At 41.5% G+C, this 23,524-nt stretch overlaps 1 protein-coding gene across 1 annotated transcript in view; it reads left to right on the top strand.

The window, feature by feature from the left end:
• Positions 1-23,324, top strand: part of SMYD3 (SET and MYND domain containing 3) — a gene marked incomplete at its 3' end in the record, with an annotated part of 420,719 nt that extends 397,395 nt beyond the window's left edge. The window contains exons 11-12 of the mRNA XM_081998098.1: positions 16,143-16,251; positions 23,223-23,324. Of these exons, the coding sequence (XP_081854224.1) occupies positions 16,143-16,251; positions 23,223-23,324 (211 nt within the window). The remainder of the gene's footprint in view (positions 1-16,142; positions 16,252-23,222) is intronic.
• Between the last annotated feature and the right edge of the window lie 200 nt (positions 23,325-23,524).

Genomic DNA, 23,524 nt, shown 5'->3' with positions numbered 1-23,524 from the left:
CTGGGGCGGAACAACCCCATGGACCAGTACAGCTTAGAGATTGACCTGCTGGAAAGCAGCTCCATGGAGAAGGACCTTGGAGTCCTGGTAGACAATAAGTTATCCATGGGACAGCAATGTGCCCTGGTGGCCAAGAGGGCCAATGGTATCCTGGGGTGCATTAAGAAGAGTGTGACCAGCAGATTGAGAGGGGTTATCCTCCCCCTCTGCTCTGCACTGGTGAGGCCTCATCTGGAGAGTATTGTGTCCAGTTCTGGGCTCCCCAGTTCAAGAGAGACAGGGAGCTGTTGGAGAGAGTCCAATGGAGGGCTACGAAGATGATTAAGGGACTGGAACATCTCTCGTATGAGGAAAGGCTGAGAGACCTGGGGCTGTTTAGTCTGGTGAAGAGAAGGCTGAGAGGGGACCTTATCAATGTCTATAAATATCTGAAGGGTGGCTGTCAGGAGGATGGAGCCAGTCTCTTTTCAGTAGTGCCAGTGATAGGACGAGGGGCAATGGGCACAAACTGCAGCCCAGGAAGTTCCACCTCAACATGAGGAAAAACTTCTTTGCTGTGGGGGTGGTGGAGCACTGGAGCAGGCTGCCCAGAGAGGTTGTGGAGTCTCCTTCTCTGGAGACGTTCAAAACCCGACTGGACGCGTTCCTGTGCAGCCTCCTCTAGGTGATCCCGCCTTGGCAGGGGGGTTGGACCAGATGATCTTCAGAGGTCCCTTTCAACCCCTACCATTCTGTGATTCTGTGATTCAGTGTACCAAGCTTATTTCTCAGGTTTCATACCCTACTCTATACATGAGGCTTGTGTTGCAATACAACTGTTAGATTACCTGGAGGTTAGCAATCTTGACAGGAGCCCTTTGCAGGCAAATACACAGGGAAGATGTTCAGTGAAGGAGCCTTGGGCATGGGCCAGCCGTGTTAAAAGCTAAAGGAGACTTGGTGGTGGAGGGTTCAGAAGAGGCTTCTCTGTTCCCAAAACGAGAAGACAAGGCTGCCAAAAGAAGAGAGAAAAAGAAGAGATGAGTGTTTATGCTCTGCAGTGGAGACAAAGCAAGGCATTCCTGTACTCTGTAATGCAGTAATCTCCCCATTTATTGCTTCTCTGTTGGGGGGAATATAGCCTTTTTCAATTTTTTTTTCCTGATATAAATATTTCTGCACATGAAACTGGCTTAAAATATTGTCTTGTGTGCTGTGTAATACTGTATGACATACTGTATGAAATTACTTGATCTATATTCTGTCATGTAGGAATCCAAAAGATTGTGGTATGGCTATATTTAATCTGTCTGGGCTCATATTTTTAAATGCTAAGGCAATCTGCATATCTGCACACATTCATTTTAAATCTACTTATGTCATGGTGGAAATACTTTTACTACACAGTAGTGTTCATGCTGGCAGTGTACTTTCACGCACAGCAAAATTTCACTCTTGGCTCATCTCTATTGATAAACAAATGTCATGGAGAAGTTAATACTCTGCACTTCTAATGAATCTACTGTATCATGCCTCAAAACAGTAATGAAAAAGATATGTATTTTGCAAAACATACTTGCATAGTTAGCATTATTTGTACTTTATAGCAACATATAAAAATAATAATTTACATGGGTAAACTATTCAGGTCTTCTGCTGTGTTGTAGCTAAATAACTCTGTGTTTAGAACTGGGCTTCATTCTTACCTCTATTCTGGAAGTGCACTGTTAAAAAGACTGATAGCATCTAGAAATTCATAACTTTGTGTTTTCCTTGCATCTAATTATTATCTTTTAACTTAAAATGAAATTTATACCAAAAGATTGAAAGAATAATCAAGGTGCTTTCTGAGGGGAAGTGATATTAGATCTCAAAACCATGGCCTAAACACCAAAGTAGTGGTCATTCATCTTTAAGATGGAATCTAGAACATGCCTGAGAGAAGTAAAATGAACATGTGGCAAAGCTGCTCAGAAAAGTCAAAGCAGGAGCTCAGCCATCAACATGTCTACCCTGTTGTCTATCCATAGCAGATCTGGATGAGAGCAGATCTGATGATTCAAGGCTAAGGACGGCATTTGATGGTAGCATCAACCAAGGGCTAGAACTGAGCCATATACCTTCTTATATGAAAGTACAACTCTGTTCATCTGATAAGGGACAATGTAAAGAACTGCCCTAAATATCAAGGGCTATGATAAAGTATGTGATAGGTTTTGCCCCAAAAAGGCAGTGGAAAGCCAGTAAGCAATTAGCAGAGCCCTTTCTAAGAACTGGTCTTTCATGTGAGTCAAAGTTGCTGGTTCTTTGACAGAGTCTGATGAAAAATGGGAGGAAGTGGGCCACCATGAGCAGAGAAAGAAAGGAGATACAGCTCCAAGGAAGAGCGTGAAGTCCTTTTTATTACAAAAGCTTGCAGTGCCATGATGTGCATCTGCAAGGTGACTCCAGGAAAGATCTCCATTTTTCTGGGAGAGAAGCTGTCACCTAGTAGAGGCCTTTTTCTGCACTCTATTGAGTTACATCTGGTCCAGCATGAAATACAAACTGGAGGTGATATAGAAACCCTCAGAATGGATGCCATGAAAGCCAAGAGATATCTAAGCCATATTTCAGAGAAATCACAAATTGACAATCAAATGGTGGGGTCCCATTGTGCTACTTTACAAAATCAGATAGAGCCATGACATTTTGTTTTTGCTCAAGGCAAGTAAATGCCATTTTAGATTTTGATGCATGCCTCATGCCATGGATTCATATTTAATGGCAAAGACTCAGTATGTGATTTTCCTGTGCCTCACAAAAGAGTATTGACAGGTTTCTTTTCATAGCTGCCTCCTGTACCAATTTAGAAAGATGCCCTTTAGGCTGCAGAGATTAATGGACATAGCATAGATCAATGGGTAGTTTCCTGAGGCTTTATGCACAGTACACCATTGCATGTCTTACCATATAATTTTCAGTGTGTATAGGGAGTTTACTTTGAAACAGCTATTAGTGGTCTAACTGTTGCTTCAAGGATGCGTATCTTGCATGTAGCCCATCCAAATAAGGAATCATCCTCCACAGGACACACCACTTTGGTTATGTGTAGGTAGATGGGACCCAGGAGTGGGAAAAATATAAAATGGTGAATAAAAAGATGGCAAAAGGAGGTTAGAAGGGGGAAAAAAGCAACTTGGTGGGATAGAGAATAGTGAAAGAAGAAAATGTAAGGGTAAAGATAGAGGAAGTAGGAAAGAAAGATACAAAAACTAGAAGAGGAAAACAGAGAAAAAAACAGGAGACAAGTATCTGGAAAGAGGGAGAAAAGGGAATTTCTTATTACAGTTCAAAATAATTACTTGTGAGATAGACCGGAGGTTCTGCCTCAGACATAGCTGGTATGTCTGATGGGACACCAACAGTAAATATTATGCCAAAGTGTTTTAGCCCACAAAGAGGTGTAACCTGGGACACAGGATGATATAGTAGTCCAGGACTCATAAATTGGTTACTTGGGCAGCTCTGCTGGGCTTGCACAACAGCTTGCTGGAGCTCTTCCCAGTGTCCTGACTATTACTTCTGAGCTAGAACTGTGAACCTTGTCTCACTGTGCAGAAATCATCTACTGGGAGCTGTGGACCAAGTATTACAGAGTCTTTCTTTAGCTCAGTGGGACACAACTACTATTTGATAGAAAAAATAGTACTTGATAGAGTGCACATGTGCTTCTTTTGCTCATTTCCCCTCCTCCACTTATCCAGAAATCAATGTGCTAATTGCCTCCACACAATTGGCTGAGAGAGAAATGTAGTTGCTCACTGTTTCGTAATTTTAGACAGCTACAAGACATTTATTCATGTGCTTTAGGCATAATAGTGCAGTTGTAGCTCTTCCTTTGTGCCTGCTGCCCTCAGTGAATGGGGTGCAAGGTAAACATTTATCAGATCATTTCAGAGGATTCCTGTCAGAAGTGTGCTGTACCGACGGTTTGTCTACTTGCAACCCCTAGGGAAAGGAGGTTTGACATGTAATGTCCATGCCTCCACTGGTGCCTGAGAAAGTACCATTGTAAGGACAGGACTGATCAGGTCCCTGTCAAGTAACTCCACAGGATTTCCTGTGCAGCTTCCAGGGGTTGGTTGGTTTGTTTGTTTTTCTTTTTTTTTATTTCTCATGGCCTCATGGCCATATTCTTCAGTGTCATGTTCAGCCACTGCACTTGTGGTTTGGCACAGAGAAGTGGCCACCCTTCCATGGCTCTCCTCACAAGGGCTGGAGTTTCCATGATTGGAGAAAACATTATCCTTCCAACAGACCCGTCATGTATTTTTATGTATTAGCCACTAAGTGGGAGAAAAACAGCTGAACTGGTCCTGTGTATCATGCCCTATATTTTCTGTCTAGGAACTCTTTACTTCTGTTTTTACTAAAGAGATTTATTCAGTAGGTCCCTGAATGCATTGCACTTTAGCTTAAATGAATTGTTCATCCCTTATCTTGTCTATAGAAATATATCCTTGTCAAGTCAAGACATGAACCTCTAATGATCTAATTTAGAAATGCAACCCAAAACCTCATACTGAGGAAATTTGATGCAAAACACCTACTGGAGAGTATCTTTTATCCTCCTGTCTCACACATCTCCAAACAAGCTCTGAGTGGCTGGGCCCCATAACTATAGCTAGGTATGATTTTGCAAAACCTTAGAATCTTCTAGGACAAAAACATATGATTAAAAAATGGTGGATTGAGATTAAAAACAATTTTGAGCCAAAATCTGGGCATAAAACTTTTCTCTCTGTCCCAGAGACCACTGTAGGAAGAAAGCGACATTTGAACAAAAAGTGAGACAAAAATCTTTTAATCCTGAGTATTATGCATTCTGAGCGATGCTCTGGAAACTTGGCTTTGATTCTGTGATGCTGACATTAACATTGTTTTATAGCTCTTAGAAGCATGGTGTGCCATGTGCTAGCAAAGGCGATATAACTGTGGCAGTCTATGCATCAAGCATTAAAATCAGTCATTGTATGGTTTAAATCAGTGGAAAGTGTCTTGAGATGTTCTGCTATCTGTAAACATGCATGTTGGATTTAGCCATTGGAGACCATAGCTCACAGACTAAACTAGCTACTAATATGAAATACCATGTAAAGCATGAAATCTTGAGAATTGTTTTACTTCATATGAACCGAAATATTCATTTAATGGATCTATTTCCTCCTCAAGCAATCTTCTTTTAAAAAATTTTTACCCCCTGCCTGCTCTGCCAAGGTACAAATGTTCTCATTAATCAAGGTGTGCAGCAAACCTGGCTTTGCTTGAAAAATGCTTGCTCAGTGAACATGCTACTTTCAATTACAAACAGAGAGTTCAGGCATGCCTTGGTCTTTTGATGTATTGCACAAAGTTTTCCATGCCGTGAAGAGGCATAGTGATGTTACCTGAAAAAATATCTTCTTTATTGTCAGCCAGCATTTCAGGCAGCACTTTAGAGCCTGGGAGAGGTTATTGCTCATGATTGCTGTTCATAAAGTTCATAGCAGGTCTTTTCTTTCTGTAAAGAATGCTATTTCCCCCTTCCCCTTTATTCCAGATTGTTTTATTTCCTAGGAAACTCTGGAGCGATTTACATACCTTTTGGGTCATGCAAGAAATTTGCTAGCTCACTGAGTGGCTGGATGGAAGTTAAGTGTTCTCCAGTTCAGACAGATGGTCTCGTTTAGCTGTCACATTTTAACTGTGTAGCTTACCAAGGATTTGTAGTTCTCTTCAGAACTAGTGCTAATATTTTGAATTTCTACAGAATCTTCCTATTGAACTCTCAAAGCACTTCACAAACATGACTGAATTTAGCCCTTATATCAGGGGCTAAATTAGAATAGATCTCATCTTGAAGATGGAAAAGCTGAGACAGGAGAAGTAAGGATGATGTCTAAATGAGATATCTGACATTAGGCAATGGACTTCCTGTTTAGACACGCTGGTAACAAGTTATGCCTAAGAAACTCACTAAATTTTGTAAATGCTAATTCAGCTGTTATTATTGCTATTATTATTGACAGTGAGTATCCAAGAAGCAAGAAAAACTGAAATGGCAGCTGGTAAAGCACAGGCCTGACAAATTTTGAAAGGTGACAACACTGGATGAAAGCAAAGAAAGGTGTAAGAGAGGTGAGTCCAGAAGGCAGCTGGATGGTCAAAAGTGAGGGGATAAGCCATCCATACATTGGCAGAACAGTGAGATTAGTTTCACTAGGTTCAACAGCTACCCAACCAAATCAGAAGCCTGTACTCATGAAGCTGCATCGGATGTCTGCTGTTGGGATGATAGTGAACCAGCATCTTGCTGGTGTGAAGATTGTGGGGAAAACAAGAGATCCCTGGTCTCACTTTTTTTCCATAACCCCCATATTGCTATTGACGTGAAACTCTGTTGGTGAACACAATGCCACTGTGGTAGTTAGTGCAAACAAGAAGGTGTTTACTCAGGGAACAACAATGGCACAAGATCTCACAAAGCAAAAAGGACCATCTTGCTAACTGGATGCAGAGTGAATTCCTTTCTGTATTCACTTGGCTTAAAGTGGTGCTCAGAGAGCATCCTCCCATCAGAGGTGACACTGAACAATTGAAGACTAAGACCCATAGTACTTTAGAAGAGGGAACCAGACGGCCATCACCTCAAAGATTTAGGGCAAATTGTGAAGGGAGAAAAAAGTGAAAGGAATGGAAAATGCTGTAAAAAATAGTGTAGATTTGCTAAAAATGGATTCTGCAAGACCGTATTTTTGATAAGACAATATAATCTAAATGAAAGAAAATACCATAGAGCTAACTTCAATGAAGAATGTAATGGAGTATTATAGAGTTACTGTCATTCTGTTTGTTATTTGCACAAAAATGGTAAGATGGATAAGAAACTGTGTAAGAAAGAGGCAGGTTTGGGGAGGTATCAAAAAAAGAGGGAGATTCCTATGAGTCCTTTCACAGTCTTCCACCTGTTCTAAACTGGAAGCTTATCATTTGGAAATAGCAGACAGGGAAGAAGATTTGGTGATCACAGGGTGACTGTAACATGCCAAACAATGTAGTCATGGAAGAAGAAAATACGATCCTGGACTTGATTATCCATTTGCTTTTTGATCAAAAATCAACTGCAGTTTGAGCTGGGTTGATGGTTCAGCTGGTGTCTGAGACAGACAGAACACCTTTTTGTTTGTTGGTTGTTGGTTTCATCTGATATCTTCTGGGTATTATGAGGCAGTGACCATTCCTCATTTGCCTTGTCCATGCTACCTGTGATTTTGTACATCCATCAACAAGTCCTTCCACAATCATTATCTTTTGCAAGCTTGTTCTGGTCTGTTTATTTACTCTTTCATTGCACTGCCTTTAACTGTCCTCATCATCCCTGTCTATACCTTTCTACTGAACTCTTTTGAGAAGACAGGATCAGAATTACTCACAATACCCAAGATGTGGAGGCGTGATGTATTTTTACAGCAGTTCTCTCCTTTCTTTTCATAAAAATATCCTAATATTTTGTTTGATTTTGTTCACAGTGCTAATTTTTTCACAGAAATATCCATTATAGCTCCAAGATTTATTTCCCAAATTATACAGGTTACTTCAGAACCGATAACTGTATATATAAATGTCTGCTAAAACACTGATATATGCATACAAAAATAATAAAAAACTCACAATAACTCTGTAGTCCCCAGAACTTGAAAGTGACAGAAATGCATCCAAAGAACATGCTGTTTTGATTCTTTCCTGACCCACTGCTGTCATAAGAAAAGTGACAATGTCTCTCCAGATTTCAACCATCCTGTCTGAAACTGGTATTTGTAATCATCTCTCTAAAGAGAGAGAAAGTCATTTACCGGCACCTGACTGTTTCTCTGGAGAATTATCTGGAGAGAGAATAGAAAAGGAAACAAGGAATTTTGATACTCTTGCTTAACCCAGTGATCTAACTCACATGTTGTCAGTCTCTTGTATTACAAAAGCCTTCTGAGGTGAGCAGAGATACTGCCGAGTGAAGACATTTTGCACTGAAGATGTCAATACGACCAGCTGTGTCCTTCCTTGTGCAGTTTGTGCTTGCGTGCGCACACTCACACACTTGCACGACCTCTTTGAAGTTTACTGACACTAGTAGCAATTAGGTGTGTGTGGCTTTGATACTAGGGAAACTCAGGTCCCTCAGAGCAGAGGGAATCAATTAGAGGAAAGTTATATGCAAGTCGCATAAGGGATCCAGCAGTGCTTTTCATTTTCCTTTCACTCTCTGGGTCTGTGGCTGAAGATCATGGAAACCTGTAGATCTGTGATCTGCTCTGAGAAAACTGGAATCTGAACTTGCATTGCTTATATCTGCAGCCAGTGTTGCAGTTTTATTCTCAGCTGTATGCGATACGGATGGTGGGCCATTTTTCTTAACATCAACAGCTAGTCACAGGTTCACTGCTGGAGGAGAAGGTGACACCAAGGTCTTTGTCACAAATTACAGTATCTCTAGTGTACATTTTCCTTCCATATTTTACTTGTCTTTCCATGTGTGTTCTGTTTAACTAGCTTTCCCATTCTTCCTTTGCTGTCTTTCCTACATTTCTTGTGTTTTCTGGCATTCTTCCAATGTAATCTATATGGCTTTTAAAATCTTTTTATAAATCTTTTGAACTAAACTGCTGACCTTAATCTCTTAGTCTTCTGGTTAAGCAAGGACTGAGACAGTATGTTTCTATCTGCAGCAACAGTCCGTCCTACCATCTTTAGCTGTGAAGGTGGTGAACTCATGACAAAAAAACCAAATGCTACAAGATGTTTTGAAGATTGGCCAGGACACAGGGGCAATCTATATAAAATCTTCTCCTACTTCCATTCCAGATTGAGCACTCTTTCTTTCCTTAACATCTCTTAACACCAGAAGAAAACAGAACATTTAAAGTGGACAGTTCAAACAGTCATTGTCAGCATTTTGAGTGGGTGAGTTACACAGATTGAGAGCCAAGATGAAAATTACAGCTTATACCACTTTGTCATTTCATTGAAGTTATCGTTCAAATCTTGGCAGATCCAACATCTGGAACAATATCCATTTTAATGTGACATAAATTATCACCATAGGAATACGGCAGAATGATCAGCAGCCAGGGAGAAATGATTTCTGAGATGGATAGCTAACATTTTCTTGAGAATTCAGTCGATTAAGAAGTGTGATTGCTTATTTGATCACATCAGTTAAATTACTGAAACAAATAATAATGGAACAGTGTGAGATGCAGATGTGATGAAAAATATTTTGAGCCATAATTTCACGGATCTAAATCCTGAACTGTTTCCAGAGGCAATTGCTTCACTGAAATAACAGGACATTTCTTGAGTGAGGACAGAATAAAAAAAAAAAACAACACAACAGAAAAATAAATTGGCACAAAAGTTTCTAAACTAAGGTTACTGTCTCTGCATTTCATTTGCAAAATACAGCAAGCCTGTCAAGCCTATAAAACTACATTTATTTTCATTTGGATTGGCAGAGCCAGACAGATAGACAAGACAGCATAGACACAAGAACTGGGCTCTGCTTGAACCAAAAACCATCTTAAACTTGCAATGAGATCTAGGTTCAACTCTTGGCTTTCCCAGAGATTTTCTCATGTAATATTGGACAAATGACTTCATTTGCCTGGGCCTCCATGTCTTATTTGTGCAGAACAAAGGCTGTCATGCCTAAACTCTTTAGTGCTTAGTATGATGAGACTCGTACATGAGTTGTGGTGGTTGGTGAAAATTTCAATATTGAGGATACTGAGAGTTTTGCCAATACAGCAATAATACAGATAGAGAGCATATGTAAGTTAGACTGCAAAATGTACAGCCAGGATATATTGTAAGAGTATGGAGACTTCCGAGTGAACTTTGATCAGAGGTGTTAGGTCTACACTTCTTTACTGATATCAGGTCCCAGCTGGCGTGGAAAATGATGCTGGCTTTCTGCTGTTATTTGGTTAAAACAGAAGAGAAAGTCTCTGAGGGGTATTTAATAGTTTTATGTAATAGTCATAGAAAGTTACTTTTCCTGCTTTAGTTTGTGGGAGATTTTCCAGCATAAAGCTTCTACTAATAATAGTGTCTTCTCATCACTGGCAAAGCTTTTTTGTAATGCTTTAGGGATGTGCACTAGCGGTTACCTCCAGGAGAACCTCCTTGCTAGTGCTGAGGAGCCGATCCCAAAATCCAAGTGAGAGAGGTCAAATCTGGGAAAAAATAGAAAAGAGGAATGCCAGCATTAAAGTGTTCACTGATTCTTTCATTGTCTCTGTGAGGCACTGTGATGGGGAGATAAAATGCATAATAAACATTTCAGGGCAGCTGGAGTATATCAAGTCTGACCCAGGCAGAGGATTTAGTCTGCCACTCCAAAAATGACATGGCTGCTGCAGAAGGCATAGGGAGAGTTGTAAGGTACCGAACTGATTTAAACTTAGCTGGTCAACAACGATAAATAGGAAGTTGTTAAGAGAAGAAAAGAAAGACAGGGAGAAAGACAGAGAAAGAGAAACCAGAAAAAAATAACAGGTTAACACCATTATTATTCCAAGAAAAAACATGTTATTAACATGAAAGCCAGGCTAGTATTCTTTTGAAAAGCTTTGACAGGGACCCCTAAAGATTATACACAGGTTAATATAGATACATTGCCCTTAGAAATTTTACAATTCCAACTAGACTTGTAATACTTTGTATGCAAAACAGAGTCGCTTAGTCCAGTATCTATAACAACATTCCCACTTCCTCCAAAAATAACCCTGTAACCTTGTTCCATCCCAGGCAGAACTCTTGCACAGGGCTCATGCTTATTAAAAAATACTAATATTGAGCAAATTATATATAAAGCTGCTTAAGATTATTTTCTATAAATAGAGCATTGCTTGTTAAACACTATTTCAGCCTCAAATTGCTGGTTTTGGAGCAGGAAATGCTAGGTGAAATTCTGTGTAGGAGATCAGACTGAACAGCTGCAGGACCTTTGGCATTAAGATCTGTAAGCTCCTAAATAAGCACAGTTAGTTTAGCTGTCTTATGTTCCTGAGGTGTAGGATTTCTTTGACTATTCATAAAATAACTGGTTCCTCCCTGGAAATGTTGATAGATACCAAATGTTTTATACTTTTTAGCACAAATAATAATTTGTCCTTAAACTTTTCACAAAAATGTTTCGTGTAATTCCCATATTTAGAACCCACTGGTCATCCCAGACAAGGAGTATAACTAATATAATGCGAATTAGATGACCAGTCTCACATCACTGAACAATGAAACAACAAATAACTGGACAACATAAAAATAATTCCTAGGCTGCTGTTCAGTGAACAGGTTTAATGAATGTACTCAAACACCGAGCAGTTCAGAAATCAAGAATGAATCAGAGAAAGACGAGAACGTTGAACTTATTGGGTGCTATATTTGTGGTGAATATTTCCACCAGCTGTAGTGGGTACGTTTCTGTCATGAGGCTGACACTGTTCCCTTTGCATTCTGCTCACCACCCTTCCTGAAGCCCAGGAGCCTCTTCTTAATTCCTTCTTTGTTGCCGGGGCTCCTAAAACTGCTTTATGTCTTTTATGCTGTCATATTTACTTGCACTAAAAGGTACTGCAAACCACTTTACAATTATTTATAGCATCACTTTTTACATGTCACTGTATTAAAGAGCCTTGTAACATTTCCATTTTTAACCCTTATTTCAGGTTTTATAAATCCTGCCTGCTTCTAATTACATCAGGCTGAAGACAACAGTATAAATGTTAACCCACAAACTGATTTAGGTAGGTGTCTATTTTAAAATATGAGGTATCAGAAAAGGCAGTGATTTTGCAGTCTCTTTTTTTAATACTAGGTTTTAATTCACAAGACAACACAAAAGCTCTGATTATTTACCCTGTAATGGGAGATAAGTTTAGTGGAATTAATGATACTACAGTATTAAGAAATAGAAAGAACTGGCTAAAATTTGTCAAGGGTTGTCTTTGTTACATTGTCCTTTACTTGAGAACACAAGAGATTTCTTGGAGACATTCAGAGCTAATATACAGAATGAAGAAAAATATTCTTTTCTTTATAAATTATATGATCAGTGACTGCGCTTTGGGGTTAATCAAGGCAAACCTTGTGGCTAAATTACAAATAGGAGCTATCAATTTCATGGTGTATTAGAAGCAGCTATTGCTTTACAAAGTATGGGCCATATCTTTGCCAAGTTAAAATTGGTATCCTTTTATTTTGTGAGTGAAATGCAGGATCTGCTGGTGCCTGGAACAGTAAAACACCGGTGCAAGCTACCTGGAGACCAGGAAATAGCTTTCATTTGAAGTTTTGAATAGTAAGCTAGACAGTGCCGCCTTTGCTTCATTGTTCACCTATGAAGTCTCCCGGGCACATCCCGGAACAAGGGTTGAGCCAGGGATTACCTGAGAGAGTGTGACCCCTACAAACCCATCAGTCCCAGTGGCTACCTCCAGCAAAGCCGTTGAGAGAGCTGGCCAGCTTGCTCACTATTATCTTTGCAAGGTTGAGAAGATCAGGGAGTTAACATCCAAGTCAGGATGGTACAGTCCAGGTGAGTAGAGAGCTAGAGAGGTAAAAAATTGGTTGGGTGGTGGGGGTGAGAGGGCACGGCTGTTTGGATGCCAGTGACAGTGGGGTACCGCAGAGGACTGGGTACTCATCCTGTTTATCTCTATCAATGACCTGGAGGAGGCAACAGAAGGCACTTCTGTGGGTTTTGCAGATAACACCAAACTGGGGGGACCAATTGATAGGCAGGAGGGCAGGATGGAGGGACAGGCCAGCATGGATGCTAGTCATAGTTGCTAACAAAGCTGTGCTGCCTTATATGAGCAGAGGATGTCATACAAAACGTACAGCTCTTTCTCAGCCTCCTCTAGTTCTCTTGTTTACAGGCAGCTTTACTTTTTAGTTGTTATATTGCATTTAATCTCTCTTTGCAAGTGAACTACTGGGCATTGACCAGTGCCAACGGCCAGGAAACATCACTCCACAGAACTATCTTTATTTCAGCTTTCAGTATGTTACTGTTCCTCTTCCTGTCCCTCAGGCCTTGGTAAATCTCATAAAATCCTTTTCAGATTGAAATCCTACTCTTCCCAAGCTGTAACTTGTTTTACAGCATGTATTTCTCTATAGTTGTCTTAGTCTCTTGTTGACAGTCTTTAGGTACTGGTTCCTTGACTGGTAAATATCTCCCTTATTCTTAAATTTATCCACTTTGTTTTGTTCAGAGCAGTGTGTGGGGATAATAAATTGGCTCACAAGTACCTGACACTGCTTCTTAGTTTTTTTGCTGTGCCAGTTTTTCATAATACTGAATCCTAGGGATGTCTGGAAGAAGCCAGCAGCATTTTCCCCACTTACACGTCTCCCAGAAGAGCTGCAAGCTGTCTGGATTTCTCTAGTAAACTCACTCAATGCATGTGCTTCTACAAAAAGTGTTCCAATAGTTTAATAGATTTATTCCAGGATATGATAAACAGTTGTTTCAAATGTCAGTTTTAAGGCTTGCAAAATGTAACTATGTACATGCATAAGATCAGAGCATAAATCAGCTCAGTAAAACAGCTTTGTAAATATTTATGAGCACAGGACTCTTCGTTTCACACTTAGTCCTTCTATGTCCTCATCTTATTTTCACTTGCTTTAGTTTATGGCTGGTTGTCTGGGCCGAGTACCTGACATTGGTAAATTGCCACCTGTTTTCTCCAATATTGCCTATACCACAATCCTAAATCTTTATTGACTGCAGGTGAATGTATGGTCTATAGAAAGGAACCTGTTTGCATGGAGGGGCAGATTCTGAATTCTGATGGACCCGTGTGAAGGCACCATATTGCTGAACTAAAGCATAGCCTGGATTTGTCTTTGTGAGCTGCCATCCCTGTGGTGGCTGCAGGCAAGGCATGACCCAAGTTCCCTGTTTGTGTTGGTCTTTTGGATGGAGCTGGTTATTCAGAGGGAGAGAAAAAGGAGAGACTTTAAAGGAGAGACAACCCTGGCTCATTCTCCTGTGGCCGTGATGCTTGCCCCAGGCATCCTGGCATTTTGGTGGCCCAGAGGAGAGGGAATGAATGATCTTTTTGCTCCTTCCTTTGCGGCAGTCACAGGTGAGGGCAGAAGTACGCAATCATATAGGTATCTTTCTGCAATTTTTACAAAGTTGTGCTCACCACTCGCATTTGTGTCAGCGCTGCAATTTTTATTACTCTTCACTAATTCACACCAAAATCTCTGACTTAATTGCATTTTCTCCCTATTTAACTAGTAGCAGATAGCACCATGTTAATTGATGTAATAACCAGAAACAAAATCTAAAATTAAACCTACTGATAATTTTCCAGTGTTTGTTTAACCAGATCCTTGAATTTCCTGAGTGGTCAGTTTGGATTGAGATAAGTGCTATCATTTTTCTTCTCTGTTGTCTGCTGGCTTTCCAACCTTCTTGAACTGCCACCCACAGGGTTTGGTGGTGCTTGTGGCAATTCAGGATGGATTAGTCTCATCGAGGAGTTCATTTCTGCTGCTTTGTGAGAGGCTTTGTGAGATCAAGAGCTGTTGCTCCCGAGATCCTGCCAGGCACGCTTCCCATGTGTTCCTGTATGTCTTCACTGAAACTGAGTGACATCAGCAGAAAGGGGTTTTTGTGTGTCAAAACATTTTCCATGATGTTTACACATCTTCATTTGATATTTGTAAGGACAGACAGATACACTGCCATTTAAGCAATTACTTTTATTTAATAGTATTTGCATTTTCATTAGTGAAAAATAATGGAGAAAGATAATTTCCTCATTTGCATGCAGACTTATCAGAAGATTCCTATACATTGTACAAATTTACATCGTTTAATGTCTTGTCATGCATTTAATCATACTATTGCAGCTTTAAGTGTCTTTCTGACTGCAGTGGTATCATTCATTAGCAATTCCCTGATGATCGTAAGTTTGACGTAAACACAAAAAAAAATCTTCCAAGAGTAGGTTTTGGGAAGCTTAGTGGCTCTTCTTCCTGCAGTTGTGGCAAATTTTGTATTTTTTGAGACACTCCTCAAGCATACCACTGGTGTACTTGAGGAAGTAAAATGCTGTTTCATCGAATAGGACATTTTTCTTCAGTGAGTCATGCTTAAGGCACTTGTGTAGTTAGTCAAAAAAGATCTCAAATCTTTTGCAGGTGACTTACTTAACTTCCAGGTGTGTCCCTTCACCTTGTGTTTCCTGCTGGCCAGTTGCAGGCAAGTCACATCCACAGCTTTCTGCAGCCCCCAGGTTGCTCTTCCGAGATGCCATGCTCTCCACATCCAGGACACAGGGCTGGGGTGAGATCCAGGTGTTGTGAGCCAAGGGCCAGAGGGATTTGGAAATGCAGAGTGGCCACCATGAAAGCATGGACGTTTCAAGAGCATCTTGAGAGGAATTAATGATGACATTGCTTTCCGTCTGCTTCCTAGAAAAAAAAGGGAGCATAGTTCTGTTTTTATTAACTCCAGTGGGATTGATGGAAAACCTCTGCTTCTGTGAAATTAATTGAGGAAGAATGGGAGTGTATCCTCACACTAGCAGATACCTTGTTTAGATGCACAAGCCAAGTCTGAGATGCTTCCTTGAACGTGCAGCACCAGTTCTTTCTGCAACAGGGAGCAGCAAGCAAACCCTCAGAAACAGTGGCCTGGATGTTACATACCTGCTTTCCCTGCAGTCCCTCTCCTTCATCTTGGAGGATCCAGGACTTGGTTCCCTGCTGAAGCTTCCTCTTAAAATTATACCTCTCCAGAGACTTGAGATTGTGAACGACCTCTGTTTGCAACACTAAGTACAGTAAATGCTATTGTATTATCCAACAGTAGTGAATTAAATAATCCCACTCCTGTCACTTTCTAACAGGATAATGTTAAAGGCATTCCTCTGAGATGGAGAGTAATAATTTGTTAATTCCCCTCAGTATTTCATGCTTCTCAGTAGTGCAGCTAATTTTCTCTGAGTACCTTATTAACATTCACAATGACTTTGCAGTCCCACCCTAATAGCTCTCTGCAGAGGCAGTGACTGTGAAGGTGAGAGCTGACAGTGACACATCTTCCTCCTTTTTCTCTGCAGACTGTATTATCCTGGTTTCCATCCACTGAGGGCTGTCCAGCTGATGCGAGTGGGCAAACTGCAGTACAGTCAAGACATGTTTCCTCAAGCGCTGGAGACCTTGAAACAGGTCAGTAGTATGAACTGTTTCTTTTCTGACCCCCTCTCTCACTTCCCCCGAACCTGTTATGTGTCCCTCCTTTCTGCTCTGACTGTACCTCATGCCTTTGGATACTCCTCACTGCTTTTTCCATCAGTGGTGTTTCCCCAGGCTGCAGCAGAGTGTGGTGATGGGTCACTGGTGCTCAGCATTTCAGGCACTACTTCCTCCAGTATCAGTCACTGCTAATTACAGTTCGATAGCTCAGAGGTGCCTGGATGAAAAATTACTATTAGATATGAAGAGATAAAAATATCTCAGTGCCTCATACTCTCCTTGTTATTGAAGCAAAGTGAATCTGGGATCACTGAAAGTAAAAGAACAGGAGTAGAGCTGCAGTTTCTATCCTCCTTAGTCCCTATCGGGGATCTGTCATTTCAGATTGGAGAACTTTGCCTTTAATGCTTGGATTTTACTGTGAGCCACACTCACATCAACAGGGATGCTTCTTGATCCCTCCTATTTCTGTATCATTCATCATTTTTCTCTTCTTTGATCTGGTTTTTGCAGCTGGTGCTTTGCTGGTTACATTTCAGCTTTAAGCCATCCCTCTTGTACCTGAGCTGACTTTTAGATTAATTTCCCCCTACCCCAAGCTCTTACTTGTCCTGCTGTTATATTGCTGTTAGGACCATCTTAAATATGTTGAAGAATCCCCTTCCATGTGCAACATGTCCTCAGGACGTGGGATCTCACTCGCTTCCCATCTCAAGTCCTCAATCACTACCAGGGTGTTTTTCTCCCCCCTGGAAGATGTGCTGCCTCCAGTTCCCCTCAAAGATGTCTTACGCTTATTCCCTTGTATTATTGATTGTCCTGTGGTCAGCTTGGCCTGACTGTGCCAACATGCTCCGTGCAGTTCCCCCTCTCGTCTCTCGGCCCACCTCCAGCGCCTGACACAGCCTCCTCGTTGCCTTTGCCGGGTGCTGCAGAAAGCCACCTGGTCCAGCTACTTGCCTGTTGCTGTGGGGTGGGAGCGGGCCCCAGCTCTGGCCCCAGTGTTGGAAAGAAGTGCAGAAGCTGGCTGTATGTCCCCTTTGTTTAACATCTGTACTATATGAAGAGCTAGTCTTGTGGCAAAGAGTTAGGGCAGCTGCTTGGGATAGAAGGAATGGCTGCACTGTGGGTTGGGGGGGAAGTGGTTTTTACTCCTGCCTGGATCCCCTGTAAAGTTACTATCAGCCATGACTCTCTAGACAACCTAGTACATCTGATTAATTATGCAAGCTGAATAACTGATAATTTCCACATGTTGAAACAATAAATTAGTATTTCATATGATGCCAGTCTTGGTAACTCAAATCTTCACTTGATATATTTAACGTAAATTATGGCCAATTCTGATCATTACAAAGAAGATGGAAGAGTAATAAATTCTATTTTCCATGCATCATTCAGAAGTAACTCATGTATCTGTCATGTGCCAGGTAATCTGCTCTGCTGTTTCCCCCATAATATTTATAATTTCCAAACATTCAGACTTTCCTTTTTAGCAGGTGGAGTGAGACCCCAGTTAGAGGAGCTTCTATTTTCATTGATACTGCCGCAATATATCAATTAGCATTCTTCTAATTACGTTTCTAATATGATACTGCATTAAATTAAACTGGAGTGAATCCCCCTAGACAGATCTGAATGCTGCTTATCGGTGAAGGTGGAAGTTGTGATGGGGTTTTGTATGTTTTTAGTGAAGAAGTTGCCCGTTGCAAGACAGATTGCTGTTGTATTACCCTTTGAATTCTGAGCAATGGCTAACACAGAAACCTTTTTTCAAGCTGTGATCTCCTCTTTCCCTGAAAAGGGAGAATACAGCACTGCTTACCGTTCTGTGCCATACCCCAGTGCATCTCTAACTGTGGTCTCCAAGCTGTTAGCGGTCCACAAGGACACAGTGAGTGCTTTACAGCTGAGATGCAGAACCATTTACAAACTAATCCTGTTGTGGTTTTGCCTATTCCCCGTTCAGCCTCCCCCTTTTCACCCACATGTGTGAGACAGGGAGAGACTGAACTCCCACTCTCTGGGAGTTCAGTCCCACACCGCTGAGAAGAGGAAAAGCTTCTTGTCATCCCGTTTCTCCATACAACTTGTAAGCATAGGACATAGTGCTGCTTTGGATGAGATCTGAAAACTGATTCCCTTCATTGCTGTCTACACTGGAACACATTAGAGCAAAAAATAATTCCCAGTTTGTTGCGAGTAAAGGATGTGATTCCTAATATAACTCAGATAATGTCCTAGAATTATACGAGAACACAGTTTGGCCCTTTGTGATTAGATGTGTCAACAGAGCATGCCACATGCTCAGAGCAGAAACTCGATTACCTTCTCTGCTTCATTACTCTTCTTAATACACTCTGACACTGAATAGCACCCTGTTGGAGCCCTCGTCAGACTAATTTCAGTGTGGCATTAAGGAGAAAGATGTGGAAGGTGCAGAGGAATTGAGATCTGACTGAAATTCACCGCACTCATATAAATCCTGTTTAATCAGGCACAGCCTCAGAGCTGCTGGGGATTGACAGCCTCTCTGCATCAGATGCGCAGCCTGTTAAGACCGGTACATCTTCATACGCAGGTCTGCAGCCCAGCCCTTAGCTGCTGCTCTTGGTGCCACCCGAAAATTAATCACTATCATAAGCACCTTACTCTTAGTGTCCTTTGGGTTTAGCGCTCTGCCCTGCACCCCAAAGAAGGCTTAAATAACGTGGAGGGCTTTATGTTAGCCATTAAAGTGAAATCACACCCTAAAAGTATATTAGGCCCTGCAGGATCTAATTTGCCATGCTTTGGAAATAGAAGTGTTGCAGAAAGGCAATACTCCACTTCTGGAATAAAACCTGAAGGGTAGCCCTTGGTTTATTGTACAACCAATGTATTATTTTTAAATTTATATAAATATACATATATATATATATGAAAGATGTAATGGTGGGAGGACAAATGGAATTACAGATCAAGAAAACCTTTGTCAGCAAAAGACCAGAGCTGGAGCCCAGTCCGAGAAACCTAATTTAAAGAGCCTGGAATGTCTGTAAAAAGAGGCAATAACAAAAGTTGCAAAAAGCTGTCTTGTGAAGAGAAAAGCTTCTTAACTGGGAAGCAGCACTCCTGCAGGAGCCCAGGACAGGTCTGCATCTCTGGAGCTCATGGGAGCCCTTAGCAAGTGTATAGATTTGTCTTGAGGTGCACTCATTAGCATCAATATTTGTTAGGTATCATTTGTTACCTTCACAGCACTGTAAGCTCACCTGTTTGGTTGCCCATAACCTGAGTAGAGCTGGACTTGGTTTGGGAGGACAGGCAGGGTCCAGAGGGGAAGGCTTGGATTCAAGGAGATGACTTCACTTCTGAGTGTCATCTCCTCGAAGCAAGATGCTGAGTGCTGCGTGTTTTTGCAGCTGCTGCTTCATCCTCCAGGCTGCAGTGAGACCCAGCTGCTGAGCTGAGCTGTGGACAGGGGCAGGCAGGCAGGAGGATGCACACATGTAGGACACTAACCAGCCAGTTTCCCCTGTAGACCCTGCACTTGGCTGGCATGGTTGCAGGACCACCTTTGTCCTCCCATGAGCTGATGGGCATGGCTGTCTTGTCTCATGAAGGCCTGCAGTAGAGTCATAGAATCATTGCATTGGAAGGGACCTTTAAACAGCATCTAGTCCAACTCCCCTGCAGTGCGCAGGGACATCAGAGCCCCGTCCTACCTGACCTGGAATGTTTCCAGGGATGGGGCATCTACCACCTCCCTGGGCAACCTGTGCCAGGGTTTCACCACCCTCCTCATTGTGAAAAATTTCTGCCTTACATCTAATCTAGTCTAAATCTACACTCTTTTAGTGAAAAAAACATTACCCCTTGCCCTATTGCAATAGGTACAATATTGTTTCCCTTCTTACTGTAATCCCTGGTGTGGAGGCAAAAAGCCCAGGAACTGGGGTAAAATCCCTCCCTAGTTTCACAGCAACACTGAAGAAATCTCCTTTCTCTAGATGTTTGCTTCAAACGCTGAATTGTTTGCCAGTTGTGGTTGATAGTAACTGTGACCGTGTTTGGTTTTCCTGTGCCTGCTTTAACAAGTGTCCCCTTCAGTCAAGAGAGATGGAAAAACAGATACTCTCTCTGAAATGCTAGCCCTCACTTCATGCCGTTTTGGCACATGGCCACTTGCTTTCTGCTTTCCCTGTGATGGAATGGTGCCGTCCTGCATCTGCGCAGAGTTCCCCGCAGCTGTGGGGATGAGCATCCCATCCCATCCCCATGCAAATCAGGCACAAACGACCGCCCTGCATTTTATTTGCATTCATGGAGCAACAGCCATACCACTACTAGAATGGGATTTATATTCTTCAGGGAGGCAGTGTGTGCTTGATGGCACTGTGGCCTGTGTTGCTGTCTTGCGATTACTGTAGTTTTTCATGATTAGATTTGTTCTTTTAGCTGAGAGGAAGACCACACAGGCCACAAGACTCTGCTCAGCCTCGACTCTGCTCAGCCTCAACTCTGCTGGTTAGCTGTGCAATTTAGGAGAGCAGAGGAGTGTTCGAGCGCCTGCATATTGCTGCTTCTACCCGGTAAAACAATTCCTTGCTTTGGAGGTGAACTTACCCCAGTTTTGCACCGACCTTTGCAAAAACAGCTACAGAACTTAACACCAGTTTAGTCTGGGGATTACAGAAGTCATTGTTATTCTAACTTCCTTGCAGCTGGTTCTGACTCGTACTGCAACATGTGAGACAGTATGTTGCATGAGAATGGTTTTCTCCCTGAGGAAGGATAAGGACTGGGTGCATTTATCTGCCATACTGACAAAAAAAAGGAAATGGAAAGGAAATGTTGGAGGTGAGAGAGAGGTCAGCAATGGTGGCATTATCTCAAGATTAGGTTTGATATTGCCTTTTAACAGAGGCATATCCATGTGGACATCTCTGGCTTTGCACCAAGGTGTCCAAGTCCATCACTGCCTGCCTGACCTCTGTCCTGTACGTGAGCTGAAGATCGAGGTCGTCTGCCCCAGGACCGTGATTCAGATGTATCCAAATGCACAGCTCTTAGCACAGGTCATTCACAATAAATTCATCAGCTTTCTTGGCCAGGGCATGCAAACACTGTGCACCAAGTGTGTCTGGATCCATGGCCAATTCACCTGGCCACTTTCCTCCAGGGTGATCCTGTCTCTTACTAGTTAGCCTGGGCGCAGCTGCGTGTTTCTGCACTGCAATGCCCACAAGATCCTACCTGCAGCTATCCTGCCCTGCACCATCCAGCGATTCCTATACCATGCAAGTGTTCATCTTTCTTCATCCCACTGTCTCTGCCAGGGAAGGACTGCCTCTTATTTTTGCTTTTCACACTATTTTTTCACTTATTTATTAAAAAAAAAAAAAAAGCTCTTGTACAGCTTAATACCTCACACTCCACTGTGTTGAAATAATTCTATGATCTATTCTTTACAACATTTCCCCAATATGTTATATTAGGAAAAGCAGAACACTAACAACAATTCAGGTAGTCTTTTCAGGAAGTATAATTATGACTTACTTGCAAACATTTTTCAAAAACAGGACCAGTTTTGTATTTCTGCTAAAACAAATATGCAAAAATGGAGGATTTCTGGGTTTATTTTGCATTTCTTAGGCATTTCTAATGATGATGAAAGCATTTCCATTTTCCTTTTTAACTGAGTATTTTATTATTTAGTAGTAGGGCACTGTGGTACCTCAGAACATATTTGACTCTTTTTAGAGCTCCTTGCACACTCTGATTTATTTTGACTGCTATTTCAACTTGTTCTTTCAATCTTTTGCTGTTTCGCTCTTCTTTTAAGAATTAGCTTATTTGAAGCAAAAATAAACTGTGCTAGAACTTCCATATGCTTGCCAGTCTCTAGAATTTGGAAGTAGGCTTTCATTCATTCCACTCAAAGAATATATTTATTGTTATTTTTATCTTTCCAATTGAAATGAGGCCCCTTCCTCAACATTAGTTTCCAAAAAGATCCTTTTTTCTGCAGTCCAAAACTGATTTAGCTGAACTTTGTCAGTTGACTGGACCAGGAACCCGTTGAAACACAGGCTGCATTTAGTTTTTGGCAATTTCTCAGTTTGGGGATGAGGAAAAATCTCTGATGTCTTTTCTCCTACCAGTGCATTTCTAGCTCCCTTGTTCTTTCTTCAGAAGTGCTGAATCCATTTCCATCTGGTACTTCTCTCCTTACAGGAGGAATTTAATAGAAGGAAGAAGCAGAAATGTCATATGAAATGTGGTGATCTAAATATGAGCTGGGCAAAGAGCATTTCAGACATATCTGTGGCAGGAAATCAGCAGCATTACAGGCAGTATCAGCAAGTGTAAATTGGCCTAGGAATAGAAGATGACAAACACACAGAGAAAATAATCCCTGGGAAAAGCAGCAAAAAACCCCCAGCATCCCCTGCATGACTTTTTAGAGTGAAACTATTAATGTACTCATTTGTTTGATGGCATGCATAGTTTTTCCTGATACAGTTAAGGCACTTTTTTTCCATTGGTTAAGCATTAATCCATTTCTATTTACGGGACTTTGAGGCCACTAACATAATGAACATCACAGTTGTCTTTTAAATAATGTATCAAATCCTTGGGTGCTGTAGTTGACCAATCTTAAAATGGCCTTCATGCCTCAGTGCAAAAGTATCTCCTCTACTGTTCCAAACATCCATCTGTGTAACGTAGTCATGGGCTTTAACACCTATGAATAATGTGTCAGTGCCTCCTCCTCCGTCAGGCACAAATCATTACACGCTTTGGGATGCTTCACTCCTTTTTCTACTAAGCCATGCATTCAAGCCTCCAGCTGCCAACCACTTCAGGATCAGTACTTATATCCCTGCCTCACTGCAGAGACCAACCCTTTGCACGGTCTGCACAATGACTAATGTGTCCCTTTCTGTTCTCTCCTCAAGGCCTATAATATTATGAAGGTGACCCACGGGACAGATCATAGCCTGATGCAGGCCTTGATGGAGATAAAGGAACAGTGTGAGGCCATCATGAGAATACAGTGAGGATAACCTCTAGTCTGGAAAATGAAATATTCAAGGAGAAAGGAAAACAAATGCTTTTTATTGCATTGGGAAGCTTCTTGATGACTTTGGTGTCTTTTCATTAGGTCCTACTTGCTTTACAAAAATGTTTAGTATTTATTAGTTTTGCTGTATGATCTGAATTGAGTTGATGTTTGGAGGAACACCTGCAATTTTCAGAG

Source organism: Phaethon aethereus (genome assembly GCF_964289735.1).
Source record: "Phaethon aethereus genome assembly, chromosome: 3".
Classification (NCBI taxonomy): Eukaryota; Metazoa; Chordata; class Aves; order Phaethontiformes; family Phaethontidae; genus Phaethon; species Phaethon aethereus.
This window is presented reverse-complemented; position numbering and strand designations above follow the sequence as displayed.